General features: G+C 42.8%; 3 protein-coding genes across 7 annotated transcripts; 2 read left to right on the forward strand and 1 right to left on the reverse strand.

The window, feature by feature from the left end:
• Nucleotides 1-1,422: 1,422 nt before the first annotated feature.
• On the reverse strand, nucleotides 1,423-11,888 carry LOC112068174 (protein-L-isoaspartate(D-aspartate) O-methyltransferase). Of its 2 annotated transcripts, none has more exons than XM_024135236.2 (8): nucleotides 11,568-11,888; nucleotides 7,976-8,080; nucleotides 7,838-7,869; nucleotides 7,577-7,681; nucleotides 7,301-7,421; nucleotides 6,304-6,389; nucleotides 3,432-3,601; nucleotides 1,423-2,095 (listed from the first exon to the last, which is right to left on the reverse strand). In XM_024135236.2, exons 1-8 carry the CDS (start codon nucleotides 11,620-11,622, stop codon nucleotides 2,083-2,085), a joined length of 687 nt encoding a protein of 228 aa, XP_023991004.1. In that variant the 5' UTR covers nucleotides 11,623-11,888; the 3' UTR covers nucleotides 1,423-2,082. The 2 variants fall into 2 exon arrangements, with proteins under 2 accessions (XP_023991004.1, XP_023991005.1); XM_024135237.2 differs by having other exon boundaries at nucleotides 2,008-2,095; nucleotides 3,376-3,601.
• Nucleotides 11,889-11,923: 35 nt separating this feature from the next.
• LOC112068173 (nucleoporin Nup43) lies at nucleotides 11,924-14,575 on the forward strand. Its single transcript, XM_024135235.2, has 8 exons — nucleotides 11,924-12,198; nucleotides 12,475-12,597; nucleotides 12,702-12,779; nucleotides 12,911-13,073; nucleotides 13,278-13,413; nucleotides 13,515-13,666; nucleotides 13,752-13,868; nucleotides 14,029-14,575. Exons 1-8 carry the CDS (start codon nucleotides 12,076-12,078, stop codon nucleotides 14,256-14,258), a joined length of 1,122 nt encoding a protein of 373 aa, XP_023991003.1. The 5' UTR covers nucleotides 11,924-12,075; the 3' UTR covers nucleotides 14,259-14,575.
• A 183-nt stretch (nucleotides 14,576-14,758) lies between these two features.
• LOC112068175 (serine/threonine-protein kinase LATS1) lies at nucleotides 14,759-23,235 on the forward strand. Of its 4 annotated transcripts, none has more exons than XM_024135239.2 (8): nucleotides 14,759-14,951; nucleotides 15,574-16,057; nucleotides 17,396-17,546; nucleotides 17,855-19,329; nucleotides 20,142-20,724; nucleotides 20,867-21,052; nucleotides 21,215-21,321; nucleotides 21,418-23,235. In XM_024135239.2, the coding sequence occupies exons 2-8, from the start codon at nucleotides 15,704-15,706 to the stop codon at nucleotides 21,949-21,951; spliced, it is 3,390 nt and encodes a 1,129-aa protein (XP_023991007.1). In that variant the 5' UTR covers nucleotides 14,759-14,951; nucleotides 15,574-15,703; the 3' UTR covers nucleotides 21,952-23,235. The 4 variants fall into 4 exon arrangements, 3 of the variants coding, with proteins under 3 accessions (XP_023991007.1, XP_023991006.1, XP_023991008.1); XM_024135238.2 differs by having other exon boundaries at nucleotides 15,631-16,057; XM_024135240.2 differs by having other exon boundaries at nucleotides 15,710-16,057.
• The last annotated feature ends 102 nt before the right edge of the window (nucleotides 23,236-23,337 follow it).

The raw sequence follows: 23,337 nt of genomic DNA on the forward strand, positions 1-23,337 counted from the left end.
CTATTTGTGCCATGATGCTGTATATCTATTAGGCTTGGCCTAGAATTTAATTTTTTACCAGACTACTTTGAAATATGGGGATAGCAAGATATGTCATTTATTGTCAATTCCAAAATTACAATCATTACTGAAAATTATTATTGTTATAACACCAAGTAATTCCAGGAAAGCCCATATCAAGCCATAAAGCATTCTAGGATGTGTCTGATATGGTATGTTGCTTTTCTTTATCATCTATGTAGTTTCAATGTTGATGTGTAGATGTACTTCAAAAGTCTGTATGCATACAGTTTGTGTGAGATAGTAAAGTTAACTCTTGATCAATATGTCTTTTGTGATTCTGTGCCAAAGTGTTAGGAGTATTTTAAATTGGTAAGAGATGCAATCTGAATATACAGTGTGGATTCTTCCATCTCTGTTCAGCTATTATATTCCACCTTTTGCCACTCCTGTCATTTGCCAAAGTGGAATGTTAGCTAAAAAGTCTGGTACCCAGACTAAATTCTTCCTGCTCTACCACAGATTTTTAGAGTGGCTAGGAAATGGCAGTATAGAAGCCATCTTCAACAACATAGACAGCTTGTAGCAATAAACACACCATAGCACAAAAACATAAGCATCTTTTTATTTTCATTTTTGCCATTCCAGAAATTGTGAAAGCCATAGCTCATTCAATCGCTTTGCATTAAAATGTATTTTGGCAAAGCACCGGCTACCTTGTTTCACACTCACACATATATATAATATATATATATGTATGTATGGCTCTGCTTTGTTTAGTGTCGGTAATCAGTAAAGCTTGCACACAGTCTTGTCATGGACACCAGAGGCAGCACACGATAAATCATGGGGGAAAGGACAACCCTGAACGTGTGCACGTGTATATACACACTCACTCCCATATGTATTTGGACAGTGAAACTAACATTTTAAATGTGGCTCTGTACTTCAGCATTTTGGATTTGAGATCAAATGTTTCATATGAGGCAACATTATAGAATGTCACTTTATTTTAGGGTGTTTTCATATTTGTTTTACTAGTTTAGAAAGGAAAGCACTATGTATCTTGTCCCCCATTTGAAGAAGTCATAAGTATTTGGACAAATGGACTTATAGTGTATTAAAATAGTCAAAAGTTGAGTATTATTCCTAACGCTTGACTACATCAAGCTTGTGACAACAAACCTGTGATGCATTTGCAGGTTGTTTTGGTTATGTTTTGCCCAATAGAAACTGAATGAAGAATGTAATTTTCTTTCGAAGTGAGTAATGAAGATGTTTCTGAACCCTTCTAAATTAATCCTGATAATGCCATGATTAAGAAAAATCATGAATGAATCATGAATAATGAGTGAGAAGGTTACAAAGGCTGCAACAAAACATGCTAATCTCTCACCATTACCAATAAGAGGTTATAAGTTAGGGGGGGGGGGGTCTTTGTACCTGTAACCTTCTCACTCATCACTATTCAAGATCACCCATAACATCCACATGAATGTAGAATTGTTCAGAAACATCTTCTATTCTTACAATAAAAGTGACTCATAAATAACCCAATACATCATTGCCCATTCACTTCCTATTAGGCGACGACGCTGATATATGTTAGCAGAGCAGCAGTACAGATATCTAGTCAGATCTTCAGATGCACTCTAAAGTAAGTGGCTGAATAATCTCTTCAACTCAGGCTTTCCTCATCAGAACAGTTTGGCAACCTCTTTACACTCAGCTTTGTTTGGAGCTGAAATGCATTATTGTAGAAATGGTTGATTGCAAATCAAGATGTAACCACAAAAACTCAATCTTGCAGCAAATCAAAAGGAAAATTCACAACCAAAAGAATGCAGGCCAATATATATATATATTTTTGAAACAACCCCCGACACATTCTTCTGTTCAATCTCCAGCAGTCGTTATTCCGACCTCAGGGGTTATTCCTCAGCATGATACTCTAGGTAGAGTTAAAGGAGAAAACTAAATCACCATGGTTTGTTTTCAAAGAAATCCAATGGCTGTTGTTGAAACCCAAAGTAGTCTCCTCCAGGTTCACATTGATATGTGGAATATGGACAGTCTGTCGCCTCAAAGTTCATCCCTGTGAGAAAGAGGCAAAACATTAAGAGATGGACATAAAGAGGAAATACACTATGTCAAATCATATCCACCTCCTCTTGTCATGCAACTGTAGGTTAGACACTCCCATGCACAAACTGTTATAGAATGCCCCACACCAATGTGCAAAATCCAAATGTCCCTATGGTTATTTGATTTCTCCATCTCTTCAGACTTAACCAATGAAGAAGTAGTATATTATGCAGTAGGGGAGAGTGGGGTAAGTTGAACCATTTTTTACATTCAGCATCACTCTGTCAAGGGGAATTTAGTATTCTTTCTAACAAAGATATATATCTACATATTTCAGGATGGGGTTTCACTGGAAATAATCAGCATTTATGTAAACAAAAGTTCTGAAAACATTGCGTGTTCTTTTGGCACAACTTACCACGGGTATGGGGTTAATTCTGTACTGAATAAAATATTACTACCTTTTAAAAAAACCTGTCTTTATTTCCCAAACACAATTCAACACAATTGCTTTTTTGTCTTTTAATAATTTTAAGCATATTAACACAGGCTTATATCCTAGTGATAATGCCTTGCATTACACCTGGGAAGAAAACACTTCAATTTGCTCAACTTTCCCCCAAGGAAAACATTTTGACTATATTAGCCCACACAGCTCCAAGGATGCACTTTCATGCTAGGTTTAGGACCTCGTATTGTAGCTTATATAGACCCCACCCCATCTGATGTATAGAACAATTTAAAAGTATCTACAAGCACCTCATGACACCTCTAACACAAAGGCATATACTTTTTTTGGACCTAACTTGCTTACCACATTTTCCATGTGGTTTCTTCCTTCACAGACTCCATGAAATGATGACCTGTCCTAAATATTTGGTCAAATTATACATTTTGTGTATGGTTTCCTAGAAAACAAGGGTGACTCAACTTACCCCACTCTTCCCTATAATGAGGCTAAATGTCACTTCCCCTCAAGAACAAGGATGATACAATTGACATGCTCTCAAGCAAGAAGTATCACAGCCAAATACCAACCATATCAAATAGTATTTACATGAGATTTCAACTCCGAGAAACCAATGTTATAATTCCAAAGTATCCACACATGGTTTGTTTCACACCACACGTGATTAGCTGAACAGCTTTAATAGCATACTGGTTTATTGGATTAAAACAAAACAAAAATGTGCAGCCAGTTGCCATAGTATGGAAGAATCAAATAATGATGACAAGCAGGAAACTCAGCCCCTTGGGATCCATGATCTACTCCAGGCCACACCATTTCACCTTTGCCCACTGTATGAAGGAGAGAGGGGGGAGAGAGAGTAGGAAGTCACTTCCACCTGGACCACTGCTTTTCTTTGTCTGTTAAAGGCACGTAAATCACCCCCATCAGGGGCTTCATCTTGGTGCTGCCGTCCTCCAGCTTGTCGTACTGCTCCAGCATCTGGTTCCCTCCAGCCGGCCCCACGGGCAGAATCAGCCTGCCGCCTGGCTTCAGCTGGTCCAGGAGCTGGGAGAGGAGATTTAAGGAGACTCACTGGGTCAGAATTAGATACCCTCCAAGGCAATACATTTACAAATTTCCCACCCCATCAGACTAGCCTTCTCAGACAAGCTGTTCACATTAAAGGGCAGCTGAAATTACTGATTTAGCCCCGATTTCAACCCTGACTGACAACTTCCAACTTCAACTGTAAATCTCATTAACATACACCTTAGCCAAATACATTGAAATGCAGTTTCACAATTCCGGACATTTAATCCTAGTAAAAATTCCCTGTCTTAGGTCAGTTAGGATCACCACTGTATTTTAAGAATGTGAAATGTCAGAATATTAGTTGAGTGATTTATTTCAGCTTTTATTTCTTTCGTCACATTCCCAGTGGGTCAGAAGTTTACATACTCAATTAGTATTTGGTAGCATTGCCTTTAAATTGTTTAACTTGCGTCAAACGTTTCAGGTAGACTTCCACAAGCTTCCCACAATAAGTTGGGTGAATGTTGGCCCATTCCTCCTGACAGAGCTGGTGTAACTGAGTCAGGTTTGTAGGCCTCCTTGCTCACAGATGCTTTTTCAGTTCTGCCCACAAATGTTCTATAGGATTGAGGTCGGGGCTTTGTGATGGCCAGTCAAATACCTTGACTTTGTTGTCCTTAGGCCATTTTGCCACAACTTTGGAAGTATGCTTGGGGTCATTGTCCATTTGGAAGACCCATTTGCGACCAAGCTTTAACTTCCTGACTGATGTCTTGAGATGTTGCTTCAATATATCCACATCATTTTTCTATCTCATGATGCCATCTATTTTGTGAAGTGCACCAGTCCCTCCTGCAGCAAAGCAACCCCACAACATGATGCTGCCACCCCCGTGCTTCACGGTTAGGATGGTGTTCTTCGGCTTGCAAGCCTCCCCCCTTTTCCTTCAAACATAACATGGTTATTATTGCCAAACAGTTCTATTTTCGTTTCATCAGACCAGAGGACATTTCTCCAAAAAGTACGATCTTTGTCCCCCTGTGCAGTTGCAAACCGTAGTCTGGCTTTTTTATTGTGGTTTTGGAGCAGTGGCTTCTTCCTTGCTGAGCAGCCTTTCAGGTTATGTCRATATAGGACTYGTTTTACTGTGRATATAGATACTTTTGTACCYRTTTCCTCCAGCATCWTCACARGGKCCTTTGCTGTTGTTCTGGGATTGATTTGCAATTCTCGCACCAAAGTACATTAATCTCTAGGAGACAGAATGCGTCTCCTTCCTGAGCGGTATGACGCCTGCGTGGTCCCATGGTGTTTAAACTTGCGTACTATTCTTTGTACAGATGAACGTGGTACCTTCAGGCGTTTGGAAATTGCTCCCAAGGATGAACCAGACTTGTGGAGGTCTACAATTTTTTTTTCCTGAGGTCTTGCCTGATTTCTTTTGATTTTCCCATGATGTCAAGCAAAGAGGCAATGAGTTTGAGGGTAGGCCTTGAAATACATCCACAGGTACACCTCCAAATGACTCAAATGATGTCAATTAGCATATCAGAAGCTTCTAAAGCCATGACATCATTTTCTGGGATTTTCCAAGCTGTTTAAAGGCACAGTCAACTTAGTGTATGTAAACTTCTGACCCACTGGAATTGTGACAGTGAATTATAAGTTAAATTATTTGTCTATAAACAATTGTTGGAAAAATTACTTGTCATGCACAAAGTAGATGTCCTAACCGACTGGCGCGACAATTTTTCACCCTAATCATCTCGCAAATCTCAGTTTTAGACGAGACTGACTTTGACAAATTATCCTACCGTAAAACGGCAATTAATAGGCCGAGCGTTTAATTGCTTAAATCACTGAACAGAAAGGCTTCTATTTCCTTAATGTCCAGAGATTTTGCTCATTTGCATAGTTAATTGTTTCCTTCCAGCATTTGAATCCATTTCCTGCACTAATGTGTTATCATTTACATTTCTTTTGGGTTAGTATGCCTCCATAAAATTGAATGTTCAGTAGTTCTTATTTTCACCACTAGAGGGTGATCTGCCAATTTCTAGGGTTCTGTACTCCCGAAGTTGTTGACTGTTTTTGTGCGTGCCAGTTAGATAGCAGTTCTCAGCCAATGGAAAGCAGTTTCTTACTGGCGATAAAAACGGATAGCCATAATTTTTTATATAATGCAACAAATCAAACATTAAACCTCAAACAATTCATGGTAATCTTGTAAACAATTGATTTAGACCAGGCGTTGATTTGAGAGGCATTTATTTTCTTTAATGTGTTCCGTTGCCCGGCTATTAAAAAGGGACAGGCAGCTATTTGAGACTCTGCATTTGATTGAAGTTTTACGGTATTTACACATTGTAATAAATTTTGACAGTAGAATTTTCCCCCCGACTCATATCGATACCACCGTTTTCAAACAGAAGTTGATTTTCCATTCAGTCGCTCTTTAACATGCAATGTCTAGCCTGAGTAGCTACAGCTGAATAGACCAGGGGACTGTTTGACAAAATAGCACAGTATAGAGCACACCAACATTCCCTGAGACCGACCAAAGCCCACAATCACAAATTGACACGTTTCATCTAACAGAGTTATTAGTCAGTGCTGTTGTTGATCTCTACTCTGAACACAGCATTCCTAAGGATGATGGTGGATTTAGGTGATGTGGCTCCTATTAGCCGGGACCCCTTTGATGCCTTGTGTTTTTCTGTGGTTTGGGAACTTACTGCTTGTGGCACGTTGGGTGCTGCCGCGCCCACGTGGATGGCATCATAAGGCGCCTCCTCTGGATGGCCCATCCGCCCGTCTCCCACTGGAACACAACAAACAGTCAGCAGCTGTCACTCACATGCTGCCAGCCGCCCCGCAGTGCCAGCATTATACCCGCCAAGCAGGCCGCACACTGAGAAGCAGAGTGCCAGGGCATACAGCAGAGCTGTGAGATGACGGCTCGACCTCGTCTCTGGCCTATGAAGCTAATGCTGGTTGACTGCAGGGCACGCTCTTTGACTGCAGGACACGCTGGTTGACTGCAGGGCAGTCGAAAGCAGACACTCAATAATTCAGCAGAGTGCTGCACCCACGTCAACTAAGCTGCTTTGTGTTGCTCTCCCAAGGAGTGACCAATATTCATTAGACTCCTTTGAAACAATCCTTATTTGACAGTCAGTGCATCGCCAACCCTGTTTTAAGCTTATACAGTGTCTAGTGGAAGTCTACATTTTAAAGTAGATTTAAGTCAGAGGTTTGAATAATGCTGTCCATCAATGATTCCCAACCAAATTTACGGATGTTTTTGACAAAAACAATGGATATATATGTTGCCCTAAGAGTTGTGCCAGGTTGGTAGAATCTTATTCAAAATTATTCACAGCTGTAATGGCTGCCAATGGTGCTTCTACCAAGTGTTAACTGTAGGGTGTGGAAACATATGCAATCAATACATCTTCATTTAGTATTAACTTGGAACCTTTTTCACTTTGAAAAAATGTGGAGTAGGTTGTGTAGATCGGAAGGACAAATATCAAATAAAATGTATTCTAAAAAGGGATTCTAAGGTAGCAAAATGTGAAGACTATACAAAGGGGTGTGTAGACTTTCACTAGTGATTATTTTATATTTAACTGACACACACATTTGTACAATAGATTTTAATAACCCAGCAATACAAGTCACCAAAATGGAGAGAAATTCCCATCTTGCTTTGTTGCTTTTGGGACTTACCTATTAGTTTGACTCGACCAGATGTTATCAAGCTGGGGTCATCTTTCTTTACATTGTTAATAGAATCATCTACCAGTTCCTTGATGTGGTCAATTCCTATCACCTTGCCTTTGGGACCTACCTGTTAAATACAATAAATTAGGAAGGTCTGTGCCATCGAACATTACACAGAACCCAAAATATCACCAAAACCTGAAATGGACAATTTAACAACTCTCCCACCAGAATACATTACCTAATATGTTATGTGTTTACCCATCATCATGTGTAGCTCACCATTCGTGCAAAGCATGCAGATAGGATTCCACTGCCAGACCCAACATCCAGAGCTTTGGCCCCATCATACAGCTGATCGTGCAGTAGCTCCAAAGCATAGGCGTGCTGGGGGAGAGATCAACATACAACTGCATCACCACCTGTCAACACTGTACATGTAAACATCTGGGTTTTGCTCAAGTTGGTATAAATTATAAGAGCAAGGCGATCAATGTTTGATACACAACAATTTAAACAAATAAAAGTAAAAGCTTGGCCTACCATGTGTGGCGCACTGATGGTTGCTTGATAGCCTTTGGGTGCAAAGTGAGGGATAGTTAGTTTCTAACAGTCATCAATGGCTGGGTTATTGAATTTGCACTACACTACTTTATTGTACTACAAGAAATAAGCACACACCTATTGACTGTGGGGAGTCCATGTAGGGGTTGCTTCTGGAGAAATGGCCTCGGTCTGTGGCCAACATGACTTCATAGACCTTGTCTGACTTGATGATCCCATTTTCTGAGGACACAGGAAAACAATGTGATTCTCCACAGTGGCCAATGGAGAGTCACAGACTCACAAACACTGCAGTGTCTTCAGAGTAGACTAATCCCCCCACAGGAGGCTCCACTGACAACTGATGCCAACAGTAGGAAGTGCCCACGACAGCCGGTACTGCTGCTCTCATTAATACTCCCCCAGACCCCGGGCCCCAACCTTACCACTATGTTGCTCAGTGGTCACAAGGATACATTACACCTGCATTCCCAACAGTTTTAGATGAACAAGTAAAAATTCTGTCCCCTTGACTTTTTGCACATTTTGTTATGTTACAACCTTATTCTAAAATGGATTACATTAATTCTCCCCCTCATCAATCTACACACATAATGACAAAGCAAAAACTGGTTTGTAGAAATGTTTGCAAATGTGTAAAAAATAAAATAAAAACAGAAATAGCTTATTTACATAACTATTGAGACCCTTTGCTATGAAACTCAAAATTGAGCTCAGGTGCATCCTGTTTCCATTGATCATCCTTGAGATGTTTCTACAACTTAATTGGAGTCCACCTGTGGTAAATTCAATTGATTGGACATGATTTGGAAATGCACACAACTGTCTATATAAAAGGTCCCACAGTTGACACATGTCAGACAAAAACCAAGCCTTGAGGTCAAAGGAATTGTCCGTAGGATTGTGTTAAGGCACAGATCTTGGGAAAGGTACCAAAACATTTCTGCAGCATTGAAGGTCCCCAGGAACACAGTGGCCTCCATTCTTAAATGGAAGAAGTCTGGAACCACCAAGACTCTTCCTAGAGCTGTCCGACCCGGCCAAACTAGGCAATCCGGGGAGAAGAGCCTTGGTCAGGGAAGTGGCCAAGAACCCGATGGTCACTGACAGAGCTCCAGAGTTCCTCTGTGGAGATGGGAGAAACTCTGCAGCACTCCACCAATCAGGCCTTCATGATAGAGTGGCCAGACGGAAGCCACTCCTCAGTAAAAAGCACATGACAGCCCGCTTGGAGTTTGCCAAAAGGCGCCTAAAAGCCTCTCAGAACATGAGAAACAAGATTCTCTGATCTGATGAAACCAAGAATGTACTCTTTGGCCTTAATGCCAAGTGTCATATCTGGAGGAAATCTGGCACCATCCCGATGGTGAAGCATGGTGGTGTCAAAATCATGTTGAGGAGATGTTTTTCAACGGCAGGGACTGGGACACTAGTCAGGATCGAGGGAAAGATGAACGGAGCAAAGTACAGAGCAATCCTTGATGAAAACCTGTTTCAGAGCGCTCAGGACCGCAGACTGGGGCGAAGGCTCACCTTCCAACAGGACAACGACCCTAAGCACATAGCCAAGACAGCGCAGGAGTGGCTTCGGGACAAGTCTCCGAATGTCCTTGAGTGGCCCAGCCAGAGCCCAGACTTGAACCCCGATCAAACATCTTTGGAGAGACATGAAAATAGCGTTGTGCGGCGATGCTCTCCATCCAGCCTGACCGAGCCTGAGAGGATCTGCAGAGAAAAATGGGAGAAACTCCCCAAATACAGGTGTTCCATATACAGTCATACCCAAGAAGACTTGAGGCTGTAATGACTGCCAAAGGTGTTACAACAAAGTACTGAGAAAAGGGTCTGGAATAATTATGAAATGTGATCAGTTTTATAAATTTACAAAGATGTCTAAACCTGTTGTTTTACTTTGTCATTATGGGGTATTGTGTGTAGATTGAGAGGAAAAAACAATCATTTTTAGAATAAGTCTGTAATGTAACAAAATGTGGAAAAAGTGAAGGGGTCTGAATACTTTCCGAATGCACTGTATATGCACACAATAGGCTAGTAGGTTAATGTTGTTGTTTTTTTATTCACTTGAAAGACCAACTCTTACAAAAACTTCATGTTCTGAACCCACTGTGTGTGATAATTGTTTAGCTCAGAGAAACCCTGGAGGATACAATGAACACTAAAGTCAGGAATTAGCATGCATCGTGAGTTTGACCCGTTTAAATCCGGCTTAGGCTAACTTAAAGGTTTGCAGCTGGTGAGTAGGCCTAAATGGGTCAGCATGCACATGACAACAGGGGAGGATGGGTGTTGCTAAAAATTTACCCAGAACTCAACTTTTGGGAATAAAATATTCCACCACTTAAGTATCCCTGGATGCAGTGTTGTGCATGTTATGTTCTCAACATGAAATATGTCCCCTTTTATGTCTATACAATATCACAAATGTAAACAAGGAACAATAAGGTGCATGTTCACCCAAAGGGATTTTGGCCAAACGCTCAGACCCGCCCTAGTACCAAAGTGTCTGCTGCAGTGCTTTGCTGGACACTGACCGTGTAAATATAGCCAACTAGATCTGCTTGCCAAATCATGTTGGACACTGATATAGGCAAGCCAACCAGCTGCTCTCTGCACCAAGTCTTCAGGAGATCCTTCTCGTTTTTTAACAAAAAGATCTTCCTAGTAAATGGGTGAATTTGAGCAATATGTTCTTATCTATTAGATTTCAATCTAAATCAGCTAATCCACTTCCTTACTGTATGGCACACACACAAGAAAACAGACAGACATTCGAAAAACAAATCTTAGCTGGTTCACAGCAAGACTAACTACCACAGTGGTGTCAGGTGTGACTACAAATTGAATGAAATATTGCACATCTACCTAGGAGTGCGGAGTTTGTGACCAGTAGTAGTAGTCTGTTATAATAACAACAGGGTGTGATCATGCCTCTCTCCCAAGAAATGGCATATCCTACAGTACAGAAGCTACGGTTAGTACAGCGGATCAACATGTAACGCATGGATGCCCCGCACACAGGTTAGCTTGTTCGCTAACTACTACACTGCTGTCCATCTTCGCTGCTGTTGTAAAAACAGACATCTATTCAGTCGAACTTCCCATGTATGTAGTTAGTAGGCTAGCTCACTAATAAACGGTTTCGGTATTCACATTTCTCCACATATGCCATACATATCCCATGAACTGGCTAGCTAGGAAATTAGCTATGTTTATTTTTTGGTTCCGCAACACTGCTGTTGTAGGTAACTAGCGTTAGCTACTACCAAGCCAACAAAAGAGGTTGGGGAAACCCCTTATGTACATTATTGCATTGTGGGCATAGCACAATATGACGCACATAAAATATCGGAGGCTCTATAAATACGACTGCCTTGAATTAAATGAAGCCACTAGCTACTGTTAACACGCAATTACTAACTAGTAAACTGTGCTAACATGTGCAGATATACTAACACCCGCCTGATATTACTGTAGCGTGACTAGAGGAACACATTGGCTGTGGTAACTAATGGAAACAGTGTGCTGTCCCAACGGCTAGTTAACGCGGTAAAAACTTTAGTAGCCTCCCATTTCTAGCCTAGCCCGACCGTTGCCACCTTGCTTTGGAGAAAGCAGCAATTCTTCTTTCCCCATTAGATCTCTAAACCAAAATGCTTAATTATCCACTTTATATAATGAGTAAACTTACTGCGAAGGTTGTTTACAAGCTCTGCGTGGCTGGCTCCTCCTGATTTCCAGGCCATTATTACACACACTCTGCGAAGCAGGTAGAGAGCCTATGTCAGTGCCGCGACTGCGCCAACTCCTTTGCCTATGAACCTGACAACCTCCAAAAAAGATGGAGGGGATACGTCACGCGAAATAATTCGCAGTTTGCAGCTTTTTCAACACGGTTACTCCCTGAATAAATTGTGTTGACATATTAGTTAAATAATACGATATTTAATATTTTATTTGTTTTTTTGACCACTCAGATATGATAGCCCGAGCATGTAGCTATCTTCCACGTTCACCCACTAGAGGGGCGCGAGACCTTAACTCTTTAATGAATTGGTGACGTGTTTACAAGGCGTTTAACGTTTAATTTAGTTGAGTTTGTCCTAATGGGCCACCATATGAGACCTGGCGGGATTCAGGAAAATTCGTTTTAATAAAAGAATTAAGCAGAAGTACAAGTAGCTACGTTTAAGATTATTATGATGGAGGGTATCAATGCAAAGTACGTGTCACAGAAAATAAGTAAAACGAGATGGAGACCGGTCTCATCTTCGTCTTTACAGCAACCAGACATCTTTGCTACTGGGTCTTGGGATAACGAGGTGGGTTTGCTAGCTAGCCAAGCCGCTAACTTTAATGTTAACTAGCTACTGTCGGTACTGTCAACACATAACGTTAGTTTGCTTTATTATTCTCTGTCAATAATAACAAGCATGTCACTTTACTTACCTACATTACAGAAGACCAGTGTGCTGCCACTAGCGTTAGGGCAATTTATGCATAGCTAACGTTAGCTACTAGCTAACTAGTATACTTAGCTATCATCAATCAGCTGTTGAACATGTATTTTTGTCTGATTGCATACATCTCTTTTTAAGGACAACAAAATTTCCATTTGGTCCATCGGAGAGAATGGGATCTCCGGTTTGGACGATGAATTTGAGGGAGACCCCCAATTAGTATGTGAACACAAACATAATGGGGATGTTCTGGACCTTCAAGTAAGTTTATCAACTAGGTCTAGGATATTAGACTGACATTGTTGTACTTGGTCCTTCTTTTCAAAATATAATGCCATAATTGAATGTCAATCTTACACTTTTAGTTTCTGGATCAAGACAGAATAGTAACAGCATCATCGACTGGAGCAGTGATCATCTTTCGGCATCACCACAACAGCCAGGTATGGATGTTATTTCACAAGACATCATCATAATGAAGATACACCAACAATCATGGATACACAATTACAAATGTCAAGGTAGCTTGTGGAGGACCTTGTGTTCAATAGCACCTGTATTCTCTTCTCAACAGACATTGTCTGTTTCTCAATTGTGGGAAAGAGCACATCATTATCCCTGCGACAACGCTCCATGTACTGGAATTGTGTGTAACAGCCCTGAGATTGTCACGGTCGGGGAAGATGGAAGGATCATCCTCTTCAGAGCGGACCAGGAAGGAGTGCTGCGCACCATAGGTCTGAGAATGAAACAATACTTTAGTAACAATACCTCATAGATAATTGTATTCTCCCCGGGCAGTGGACATTGTTTTCATCAAGGTTGCATTTTGAACTTGCAATGGCCTACATGCTAATTTCCAAAAGTAATCTGGAACTTCAAATAAAATCCCACCCTTTAGCCAAGATAATACTGACATACTATTTTTCCTTAATTGTCAGAAAATGCTGATAGTAGCACAATCCATGATGTGACTTTCCTAAGGACTACGGAGATCCTTACTGTCAATTCAATTGGCCAGCTCAAAATATGGGACTTCAGGCAGCAGGGCAATGAACCATCGCAGATTCTTTCACTGTAAGCTGTTTAAATATTTGAAGAGCTAATGTAAATCAGTTTTTCTGGTCCTACAAGTTTGTTGTGTAATGTCCTTTTATGTTTTTTGTTTTGCCTGCAAGAACTGGGGACAGAGTCCCACTGCATTGTGTGGACAGGCACCCCAACCAACAACACATTGTGGCCACAGGGGGGCAGGATGGCATGCTCTGTATCTGGGATGTGAGACAAGGCAACATGCCCTTTTCACTTATGGAGGCACACTCTGCTGAAAGTAAGATATTTATGGAAGTGATTTATTTACTAAAACAGCAAATCTATCTTTGGTTCACAGGTTAACAGTTTTTTTGTGCTCACAGTGTGGGAGGTCCATTTTCATCCATCAAACCCAGACCACCTGTTCTCATGCTCAGAGGATGGATCACTGTTGCATTGGGAGACTTCCTCAAATTCAGACACACCATCCTTCTTACAAGGCAAGTCATCAGAAAGATTTTTTTAAAGGCTCACAGAGCAGGATGGTTGTGTTTATTGCCAAATGGAAGTATTTGATATATCAACCTGTTTATTTGGCAGGATAACATTACTGTAACACCAATCATTCATAATCCAAATTGTACTTTTTCTGTTCACCAGGTGGACGGAACACGAGCATAGTTTCGCGCAGCGCAATAGCCCCAGCAGGTGGGAACCAGTCCCTCATCAGTTCCTGGCTCACTGGAGACTCAAGTAAGGGACGCCTTGAGACAACTCACATGCTGCCCAGTCAGACCCTGTCTGTGAACAGTCTGGATGTGCTGGGACAATGCTTGGTGTGTGGAACGGACGGAGAGGCTATTTATGTTAACAGACGGGTCCCAATTTAGAAAGCTGTTTTGCTATTAACATTAATAGACATGCTGGCTGGACTTTATTTACCTTTAACTGTTTGTTAAAATCTGTTTTCAGTAAAAGGTCTCGCTTCTGAGGATTAGATAACCTCAATCGGGTGAAATTGTTTTTGATAGTCCTGAAGGAGGTTGAAGAAATTGTAAGCATACAGAGGTCTTTTATTACCACTGAAATATTACTTTTGTACAGGAAATTGTGCTTGATTTGTGGGTAAGTCATATTGGTTGTGTTCATGTCATTTAACTCCGGTGTTTTGAAATAAAAACTCTGCATAAAAATGTGTTCTCACTTATCCAATTATGTGTCACTTTTCATAACAGACAAGATATACAGTATGACAAAGAACCATTATATGGACCACATTTTAAGTCTTATGAGAGATTATTTATAGAATCCATTTTGTTTATGTTGTACTTGGAGGGGGGGCGCTATCACAAGGGATGATGTGGGGGGGGGGAACAAGGCAGTGAACCAGCACATCCGGGAAACTTGTCTCTGTCAGACATCACAGGAATATTCAAGCCACAGTTGGGACTAACACGGAGTAGCATTAAAGTTACTTTAAATTACTTTCAAACGTCTAAATCAGTAGATGTACTCATAGTTGATCGCACTTTCTAGTTGATTTGAAATCTGGAGATCTGATTAGGAGAATAACACTGCTGCCGGTAAGTTCATTGACAACAACCTGCTAGTTATAGCTAACTTGGATGGCTAGTGGTTGTTTTGCGACGCCGACGGTGAAGACAACCCGCAGTAGCCGGGCCTTGTTATATCTGTGGTCGGGCTTTGCTGTCTGGTTTAGCTAACGTTAGCCGGCTGGTTGTCTGGCTAGCTAGCTATTTAACTGAAATTGAGTCAGGTGCTAGTTACTTTTCAGCGTTAACTAGATAAAACATTGAATTGTATTCTTCGATAAGTTTTTGCTTTGTAAATTAGCTGGTTGTAAAACGAATCTACTTACATAACATTCTACAGTCAGTAACGTTTATAGATACAGGTTTAACCATCTTTGGTTGCTAACGTTAGTTAACTATTGTAAGCTAGCTAAGTTAGCCACCAACACCATTCGTTTTCATGGTCACGTTTGCAAGTAAACGTTAGTTCCATTAATAAGGTTGTAACTTAAAACTACAAAAGTAAACTATTACACTTATCTTCCATAATGAATTGTCTGAATATATTAATTGACTAAATCTGTAGGGTCATTTCACTGCTTCAGTATCTGCTGAGAGGTTGCATTCATTACTATTAGCTAGCTGCACCATGTTTATGTTTTGTCATCCCCAGGTACTCAGCAGGATGCAGATGTAAAGTAATTCGTCTTGAACCATCTCTTTGCCCCAGATAACCTCGCAGTGACACTGCTGTGTGCTTCTATCCTGTTCTCTCCTTTGGCTGCCAACCTACATGTTCTTACATGAAGAGAGGGGAGAAACCCGAAGGATATCGACAGATGCGACCCAAGACTTTCCCCGCCAGCAACTACAGTGGCAACAGCCACCAGATGCTGCAGGAAATTCGGGAGAGTCTCCGTAACCTTTCCCGTCCTTCTGACCTCCCTAAGGTGGACATGGGGGGCGCTGGAAAGGTGATGCCTGAAGATCCCAGGCAGCAAGGGCGCTGCAGCAACCCCAAAAACCCATACCACAAGGCCTTGCAGGAGATTCGCAAGTCCCTGATGCCTTTTGCCAATGAGCCCAGCTCTTCTGGAAGGACTGCAGAGGTTAACAAACAGATGCTGCTGGAGCTGCTGTCTGCTGGTTTTGAGGAGGTAAGGAGGAAGAATGTAAAAGTGGAAACAGTACTTCAGCTAGGTAGCACATTAGTACTGTGTAGTAAATTAAGTTATTTTCATTTTTATGAATATAACTCAAATAAATCAGATGTTTAAAATCAGTCAAGCAACGTCCATACTGACAGTTGTCGAGTAATCTGATTTATACCAGTGTTTCCCCTATATTCGTTCAAATCGTCGCCACCATTCTAACAAATTATTATATTTTAGAATCTTTTTAAATATGTTTTATTCGGATGGTGCAACGCTTTCAGTGTAAACTTAAAGACTAAAACTAGATATAAAGTATGCAGAAAAGATAATGGAGATATATGTATATATAAAAAAAATTAAGATAATCTTTGAGAACTAACATTCACCAAAATAAAAACTAGACAGTCAGGGAGAATGTAAAATTCCAAAAATGTCTTGGCATGGGGCCCCCATTGATTTTATGTTTGAGTCACTCAGATAGCATAAGAACACAGCATAAGCCATGGCAAAATATGTAGAATTTCATGAAATTAGATTTAAAACAGCAACATTTTGAGCAAGAGGGACTCAAAAATATTTGCCAGGGGTTAATGCCAATGTCCATTACCACAAYCCCCCCCCCCCCCCCCCCCCMCACACACTATGCTAACTTTGCCACCGCCAGAAAAAAACATCTTAGGGGAAACACTTTATACCATGAACAACTCTGAATTATTCAAGCTATTGCACAAAATGCATAATGTAATTATTGCAGAATGTTTTCCCTTTGTTGGTGGATGACAGGAGACTGATGTGAAATATGAAAGCTATGCAATGTGGAATGACCAGCTTTAGCTGCATGCTCAGGGTGTCATGATTGTCTGTGACCTTTAGTCACTTTAACTCTACCTACATGTACATATTACCTCGACTAACCAGTGCCCCCGCACATTGACTCTGTACCAGTACCCCCTGTATATAGCCTCATTTGTTGTTTTACTGCTGCTGTTTAATTATTATATATTTTTTTCTTCTATTTTTTACTCAACATGTTTTTTTCTTTTTCTTAAAGCATTGTTGTAAGTAAGACATTCACTGTACGGTTCACTGTACCTGTTGTATTCGGCGCATGTGACAAATACATTTCATATTCAGCCCTGAGGCAGAGATCAATGAAACCAAGTATGTCAAAAAGCTAAGGATATGTCTGGTTCTTAAAAAAATAAATATATATATATATATTCCATTGTATTTGAGAGTTGTGGGTAAGTAGTTCCTGTAAACCTGATATGTTTGTCTAATAGCGCCTTGAGAAACCTTTTTATTTCAGGTATTAATGGCTAGTAAATGTATTGTGTGCAGGAAATGGTGATCCGTGCTCTGAAGCAAACCAACAGTCGCAGTGTGGAGGCAGCCATAGAGTACATTAGTAAGATGAGCTACCAGGATCCTGTGAGGGAGCAGATGGTGGCTGCCGCCGCCCGCCCCGTCAATGCAGGCATGAAAGCCCCCGGTAGGTGTCTGTCCTCTGGGACCAAACCACTCCTTTACCCAGGGTTGTTCACGGAAACCTGGCTACCATTGTTCCAGGATCTAGGACTTGGCTATACTATTTATCTCTGGAGATACAATCAATTGTCAATGAGGGAACAAGATTCTGTTGAACAACTCTGGTTTGGGGGAAGGGAGTGTGTTTCAAATGAGAATGTTGTACAAGGCAATGGTTTGCTTTCTTTCATATTTCAGTAATGTCTATCGCAAACATAATTATTCATTTTTATATGCTGCCATGAACTGTAGTTTTTCTTCCCATCATTGCAGGTTCATCTCACATTCAGCAGCCTGTGCTGAGGAGGCAGAGCTGGAAGGGTTCCAAGGAGTCTCTGGTTCAGAGACATGGCCCCATGATGGTGGAGGGGATGATTTACCATTCAGACAGCCCTGGACCCCAGGGTGACCTGGCAGGACGAGGCCCACCCACAGCTTTCCCACAGGGTCACCCTGGCAACAACCAACGGGTCAACCCTCCCCTACCCCCTCAGGTGCGCAGTGTCACCCCTCCCCCAAACAGAGGTGCAACCCCGCCCCCACCTTCCTGGGACAGTAACCTCTCCACTAAGCGCTTCTCTGGCAACATGGATTACCTCGTGCCCCGCATCTCTCCTGTTCCCCAAGGGGCCTGGCCTGAAGGCTACTCAGCCCCCCAGAACCAGAGGGGCATCAGCCCAGTGCCCATGGGCCGTCAGCCCATCATCATGCAGAGCTCTGGGGGTAACAAGTTCAGCTTCCCCTCCAGCTGGTCTCAGAACGGCTCCCCTCAGCCAGACTACATGGGACACCAGAGTGGTGGCAGCAGACAACCCCCTCCCCCTTACCCAGTGAATCAGAGCAACAGACAAAGCCCAACCGCTCAACAGATGCAGGCCGGAGGTCCTGCCTCCTCCCCATCCTACATCAACGGTGGTAACCTCCCCCAGTCCATGATGGTGCCTAACCGGAACAGTCACAACCTTGACTTGTACAACATGGGCGTGCCTCAGTCCTGGTCCCAAGCCCCCCCTGGCCATCCTCAGTCCTCCCCAGGTAGTAGTAACCAGGACGTGTCCCCCTCATGGCAGCAGCACAGCATCCCTGTCCGATCCAGCTCCTTCAACAACCACCAGATGAGCAACAGGCAGGGCCACCCGGCCAGCTCCCAGCCCTCTGCCACCACAGTGACAGCCATCACCCAGGCCCCCATCCTGCAGCCTGTGAAGAGCATGCGCGTTCAGAAGCCTGAGCTACACACTGCCGTGGCCCCCGCACACCCTCCCTGGATGCACCAGCCCCCTGCACCTCCCACTACCTACCAGGAGCCGCTACCACCAGCACCCATGCCCCAGGTACCCATGCCAGTAGCAGAGGTGCCCAGTTACCAGGGTCCTCCACCCCCATACCCCAAACACCTCCTCCAGCAGCCTGTTGCACTCTGCCCTGCCTATGACCCAGGGCCCAAGCCCAGTTCTGGGAGAGAGGAGGCTGCAGAGGAGGAGGATTGTAGCAGCACCGCTAGTGACAGGCCAGAAGGCCCAGACTTTGCTGCTGTGGGAACAGAGAAGGAGAATAAACAGATCACCACATCTCCAGTGCCTGTGCGCCGGAACAAGAAAGACGAGGAACGGCGAGGAGACCCCAGAGTGCCTCTCTACTCTCCCCAGGCCTTCAAGTTCTTCATGGAGCAGCACGTTGAGAACATCCTGAAGAACCACCAGATGAGGATCCATAGGAAGAAACAGCTGGAGAGTGAGATGCAGAGGGTGAGAGTACACAGTCACTGCTTATAATGTCCCTGTGAGTTAAATTTGGTCTAAACAATGGTATAATCTAAATACATTTGGTCTATTCAATTCGGAGGGATACAGGGTATTTATTTATTAGCTGAAAGGCCTACATTTTCACTGTAATGGATTTGGCATGTCCAATGACAGTCAACCTTAAGACTCTGGCACCCTCTTCAAATATGTTGTCATGCAGTCCTGGCTTTCAATCTTCCTGACTCTTTACTATTTATTTCCCGTTTTATATTTTCATTCTTTTGAATGTTATATTCTTCCCTTCTGCTTAGCTGTCTCTCTTTCTCTCCTTTTCTCTCCCTGCTGTCACTAACAGCTGATGTAGAAGGTAAAGGTATCTCCTATCAATGCTGTGACCTGAATAGTCCACACAGATCAATGACCAAGTAAGCAGCTGTTGAAAGATGGGCCACTTTAATTGAACAGCATGAAGCCCTCTGCTGACTGACCGCATCACACCAACTCCTTAGGGAGATGCATGCCTTCCTTCCCATCCACTTTCCATGTTTAGTGCTCCGTCCAGCTTAAATTATGCTTGCCAAGACAACCAGCCTTATTGAGAACGTCTGCTGTATCTCTTTGGTTGTTTTTTATCTCTTACCTTTCTAATGTGTTTTAATGCTTACTATTTTGTGTTCCTTGACCTGGGCCAGCATTCTGCCAGGTTAAATCCATTGCTTTGCTAATACATCTGTGGTTGTCTTATTTTGTGTCTAATTCATGTTCTGTGGTTCTCTTAAGGGCCTGAATGTAAATTGTCATATTTTGCAATTTAGGTCAAGTTGTCAGGGGATGCCCAGGAGCAGATGCGCATGATGCTGTCTCAGAAAGAGTCCAACTACATCCGACTGAAGCGGGCCAAGATGGACAAGTCCATGTTTAAGAGGATCAAGACCCTGGGCATCGGTGCCTTTGGAGAGGTGTGTCTAGCCCGGAAGGAGGACACTGGAGCCCTGTACGCCATGAAGACGCTGCGCAAGAAGGACGTTCTCCTCAGGAACCAGGTGGCCCACGTCAAAGCAGAGAGAGACATCCTGGCTGAGGCTGATAATGAGTGGGTGGTGCGGCTCTATTACTCCTTCCAGGACAAGGACAACCTGTACTTTGTGATGGACTACATTCCTGGGGGAGACATGATGAGTCTGCTGATCCGCCTGGGCCTCTTCAAAGAGGAGTTGGCTCAGTTCTACATCGCTGAGCTCACCTGCGCCGTGGAGAGCGTGCACAGGATGGGCTTCATCCACCGCGACATCAAGCCAGACAACATCCTCATAGACCGGGACGGACATATCAAGCTCACTGACTTTGGCCTCTGCACCGGCTTCCGCTGGACACATGACTCGAAGTACTACCAGAGTGGTTAGTATGATCCATGTTTTATGACGCTTGTTGCGGCTTCCATCCAGGGTAACACTGTATGATTCCATTTAGGGTAACACTGTTCTCCCCCTTTTCATTGTCAGTAAAGCCAGGCAAATCTTTGTGTCGTGTCTTTCTGCAGGAGACCATGTTCGGCAGGACAGCATGGACTTCAGTAAGGAATGGGAGCAGGACCCATCTAACTGTCGCTGTGCAGACCGGCTCAAGCCCCTGGAGAGGAGGAAGGCGAGGCAACACCAGCGCTGCCTGGCTCACTCCCTGGTGGGGACACCTAACTACATCGCTCCAGAGGTGCTGCTAAGGACGGGTAAGACTGTGAAAGGGAATATTTGAATCCGCTCTGAAGTTGAAAATATTATCGGTGATGTTTGAATGACCAGTGCAGGAGTGGAATTTTGAAAGGTTATTATTTGTCTCTTGTGCATCATGTTATTGTGTCTAACATGTGACTGTTACCTCACTGTTCAAGGATACACCCAACTTTGTGATTGGTGGAGTGTTGGTGTCATTCTGTATGAAATGGTGGTTGGGCAACCTCCTTTCTTAGCAACTACACCCCTGGAAACCCAGCTCAAGGTAAATCAACCAGTTATAAACTGTTGTTGGCCTGGTTTGTTAAGTGCTGTTGTCCTCCGCTCTATGTTTAAAGCTCTGGTTCGTTATTCTACCCAGGTGATAAACTGGCAGACCACCCTGCACATCCCCCCTCAAGCAAAGCTGAGCCCAGAGGCATCAGACCTTATCATTAAACTATGCCGTGGCCCCGAGGACCGCCTCGGCAAGAACGGTGCCGACGAGATCAAGGTGCAGCCCTTCTTCAAGACCATCGACTTCTCCAACGACCTGCGACAAATGCAGCCGGCCCCCTACATCCCCACCATCGCTCACTGCACAGACACCTCCAACTTTGACCCGGTGGATCCAGACAAGCTGTGGAGCAGCAACAACGAAGGTGAGGGCAACCACAACGACACCCTCAATGGGTGGTTCAGGAACGGCAAGCACCCCGAGCACGCCTTCTACGAGTTCACTTTCCGACGCTTCTTCGATGACAACGGACACCCCTACAGCTGTCCCAAGCCCATTGGCATAGAGTATGAGGAGGGTTTTGATGGGGACGAGGCAGACTCTGAGGCCCTGACACAGGAGGAGGGAGACCAGGAAGAGAGCAGCAGGGCACAGGGCCGTGATTTGGTCTATGTGTAGTATCGTTTAAGAACATGTTTGTTCTGCTGGACTGTTTGCACATAATAGGTCTGGGAAACAGGTTTCTGGTTTGTCAGAGAGCGGGTCAGGATGTGTGTGTGTGTATTCAGTGGCATATTCTGTGGGGCAGAACAATTAGGAACAGATATAATTGTACCATACAAGCAGATACACGGTACATATAACTACACTACAGTCTACAAGAGGAGGGTTTAGTCTTTTCACACTACAAGTGTATTCATGGGGTTGTATATGGTAAGGTTCATATGTGTTGACTCTGAACAGACTTAAATTAATTGAAAGAAAATATCTGGGTTCTTCGAAGAATTACAAACCCTGTTTTAAGCCTTAATTTATTCAAGATATTATAAACTGGTGATGCTAGTTGATATAAGTATGAGATTTTTTTTGTTGGAACATGTTTTTATTGGAAATGTTCCTAATTTATATTGTAAGGTCTTGCAATGGGGATATACTGTATTAGTGATATAACTGGTAGGATTTGCAGGGATAAGTAACTCTTGAATTATTAATTCCTGTGCCTTTGATCTTCTGCTCTTTCACCAAATACTGTATATGGGACTACCATTTCAAACTAGACTAGCCTGAGTTGATTGAACTAGGATTGTGTGTATTTTTTGAATTTATACATCAAATGTATTTATAAATTGTTGTAAATATTTTCTCTATTCTGTTGGTTAGTTGATATTCATTAGGGCAGGCCCTCTTCATTATTCCCCTCAAATCTCTTTCCTCAGTAATTTTTGGTAACGGTCATTCCACAGTGTTTATTTTGTTTAATGTGGCCTTTCAGCACCAAGGAAAATCTGAAAGGTACCTATTGTAATAATACACACACAAAAACAGTTGGGGCCGACAGGCTCTGTTATGCTATGTACAGTAAATGTTATTATCTTTCATTCACTTCCACTTCATCTGCTTTCATCACTTCTTTCATTCAGTCTCTCAACCAAAGCACTAGGCTACGCTGTGTATGAGCTCACTGACACGGCTGACCTGTTATTGAAGGACTGACACTGTTGTAATGGGAAACTGGATTATGAACGGGCACTCTTTAGTAGCTCATGGTGGATGGATGGGTCTCCACTCCATCCCATCATTTAGCCTTTTATGTGTTTTGGATAGCTATGAATGTAATTATGGAATAGGAGCACTGACATTGCTGCACTGGTTTTGATTACATAATTCGATTATAGTGTAAATGTTTTTTGGGGAGGTTGGGTGCAGGGAACGGGAGTGATTAATAAACAATGTAAAGCACTTCCACGAATTCCATTTTATTGTCCCTTTCACACCTGACACCCCTGGAACTATCCAATATACAGGCTGGCTCTACTAGCTATACAAATCAACAATGCCAGTATC

The sequence above is a fragment of the Salvelinus sp. IW2-2015 genome, unplaced genomic scaffold (genome assembly GCF_002910315.2).
Source record: "Salvelinus sp. IW2-2015 unplaced genomic scaffold, ASM291031v2 Un_scaffold211, whole genome shotgun sequence".
NCBI lineage: Eukaryota > Metazoa > Chordata > Actinopteri > Salmoniformes > Salmonidae > Salvelinus > Salvelinus sp. IW2-2015.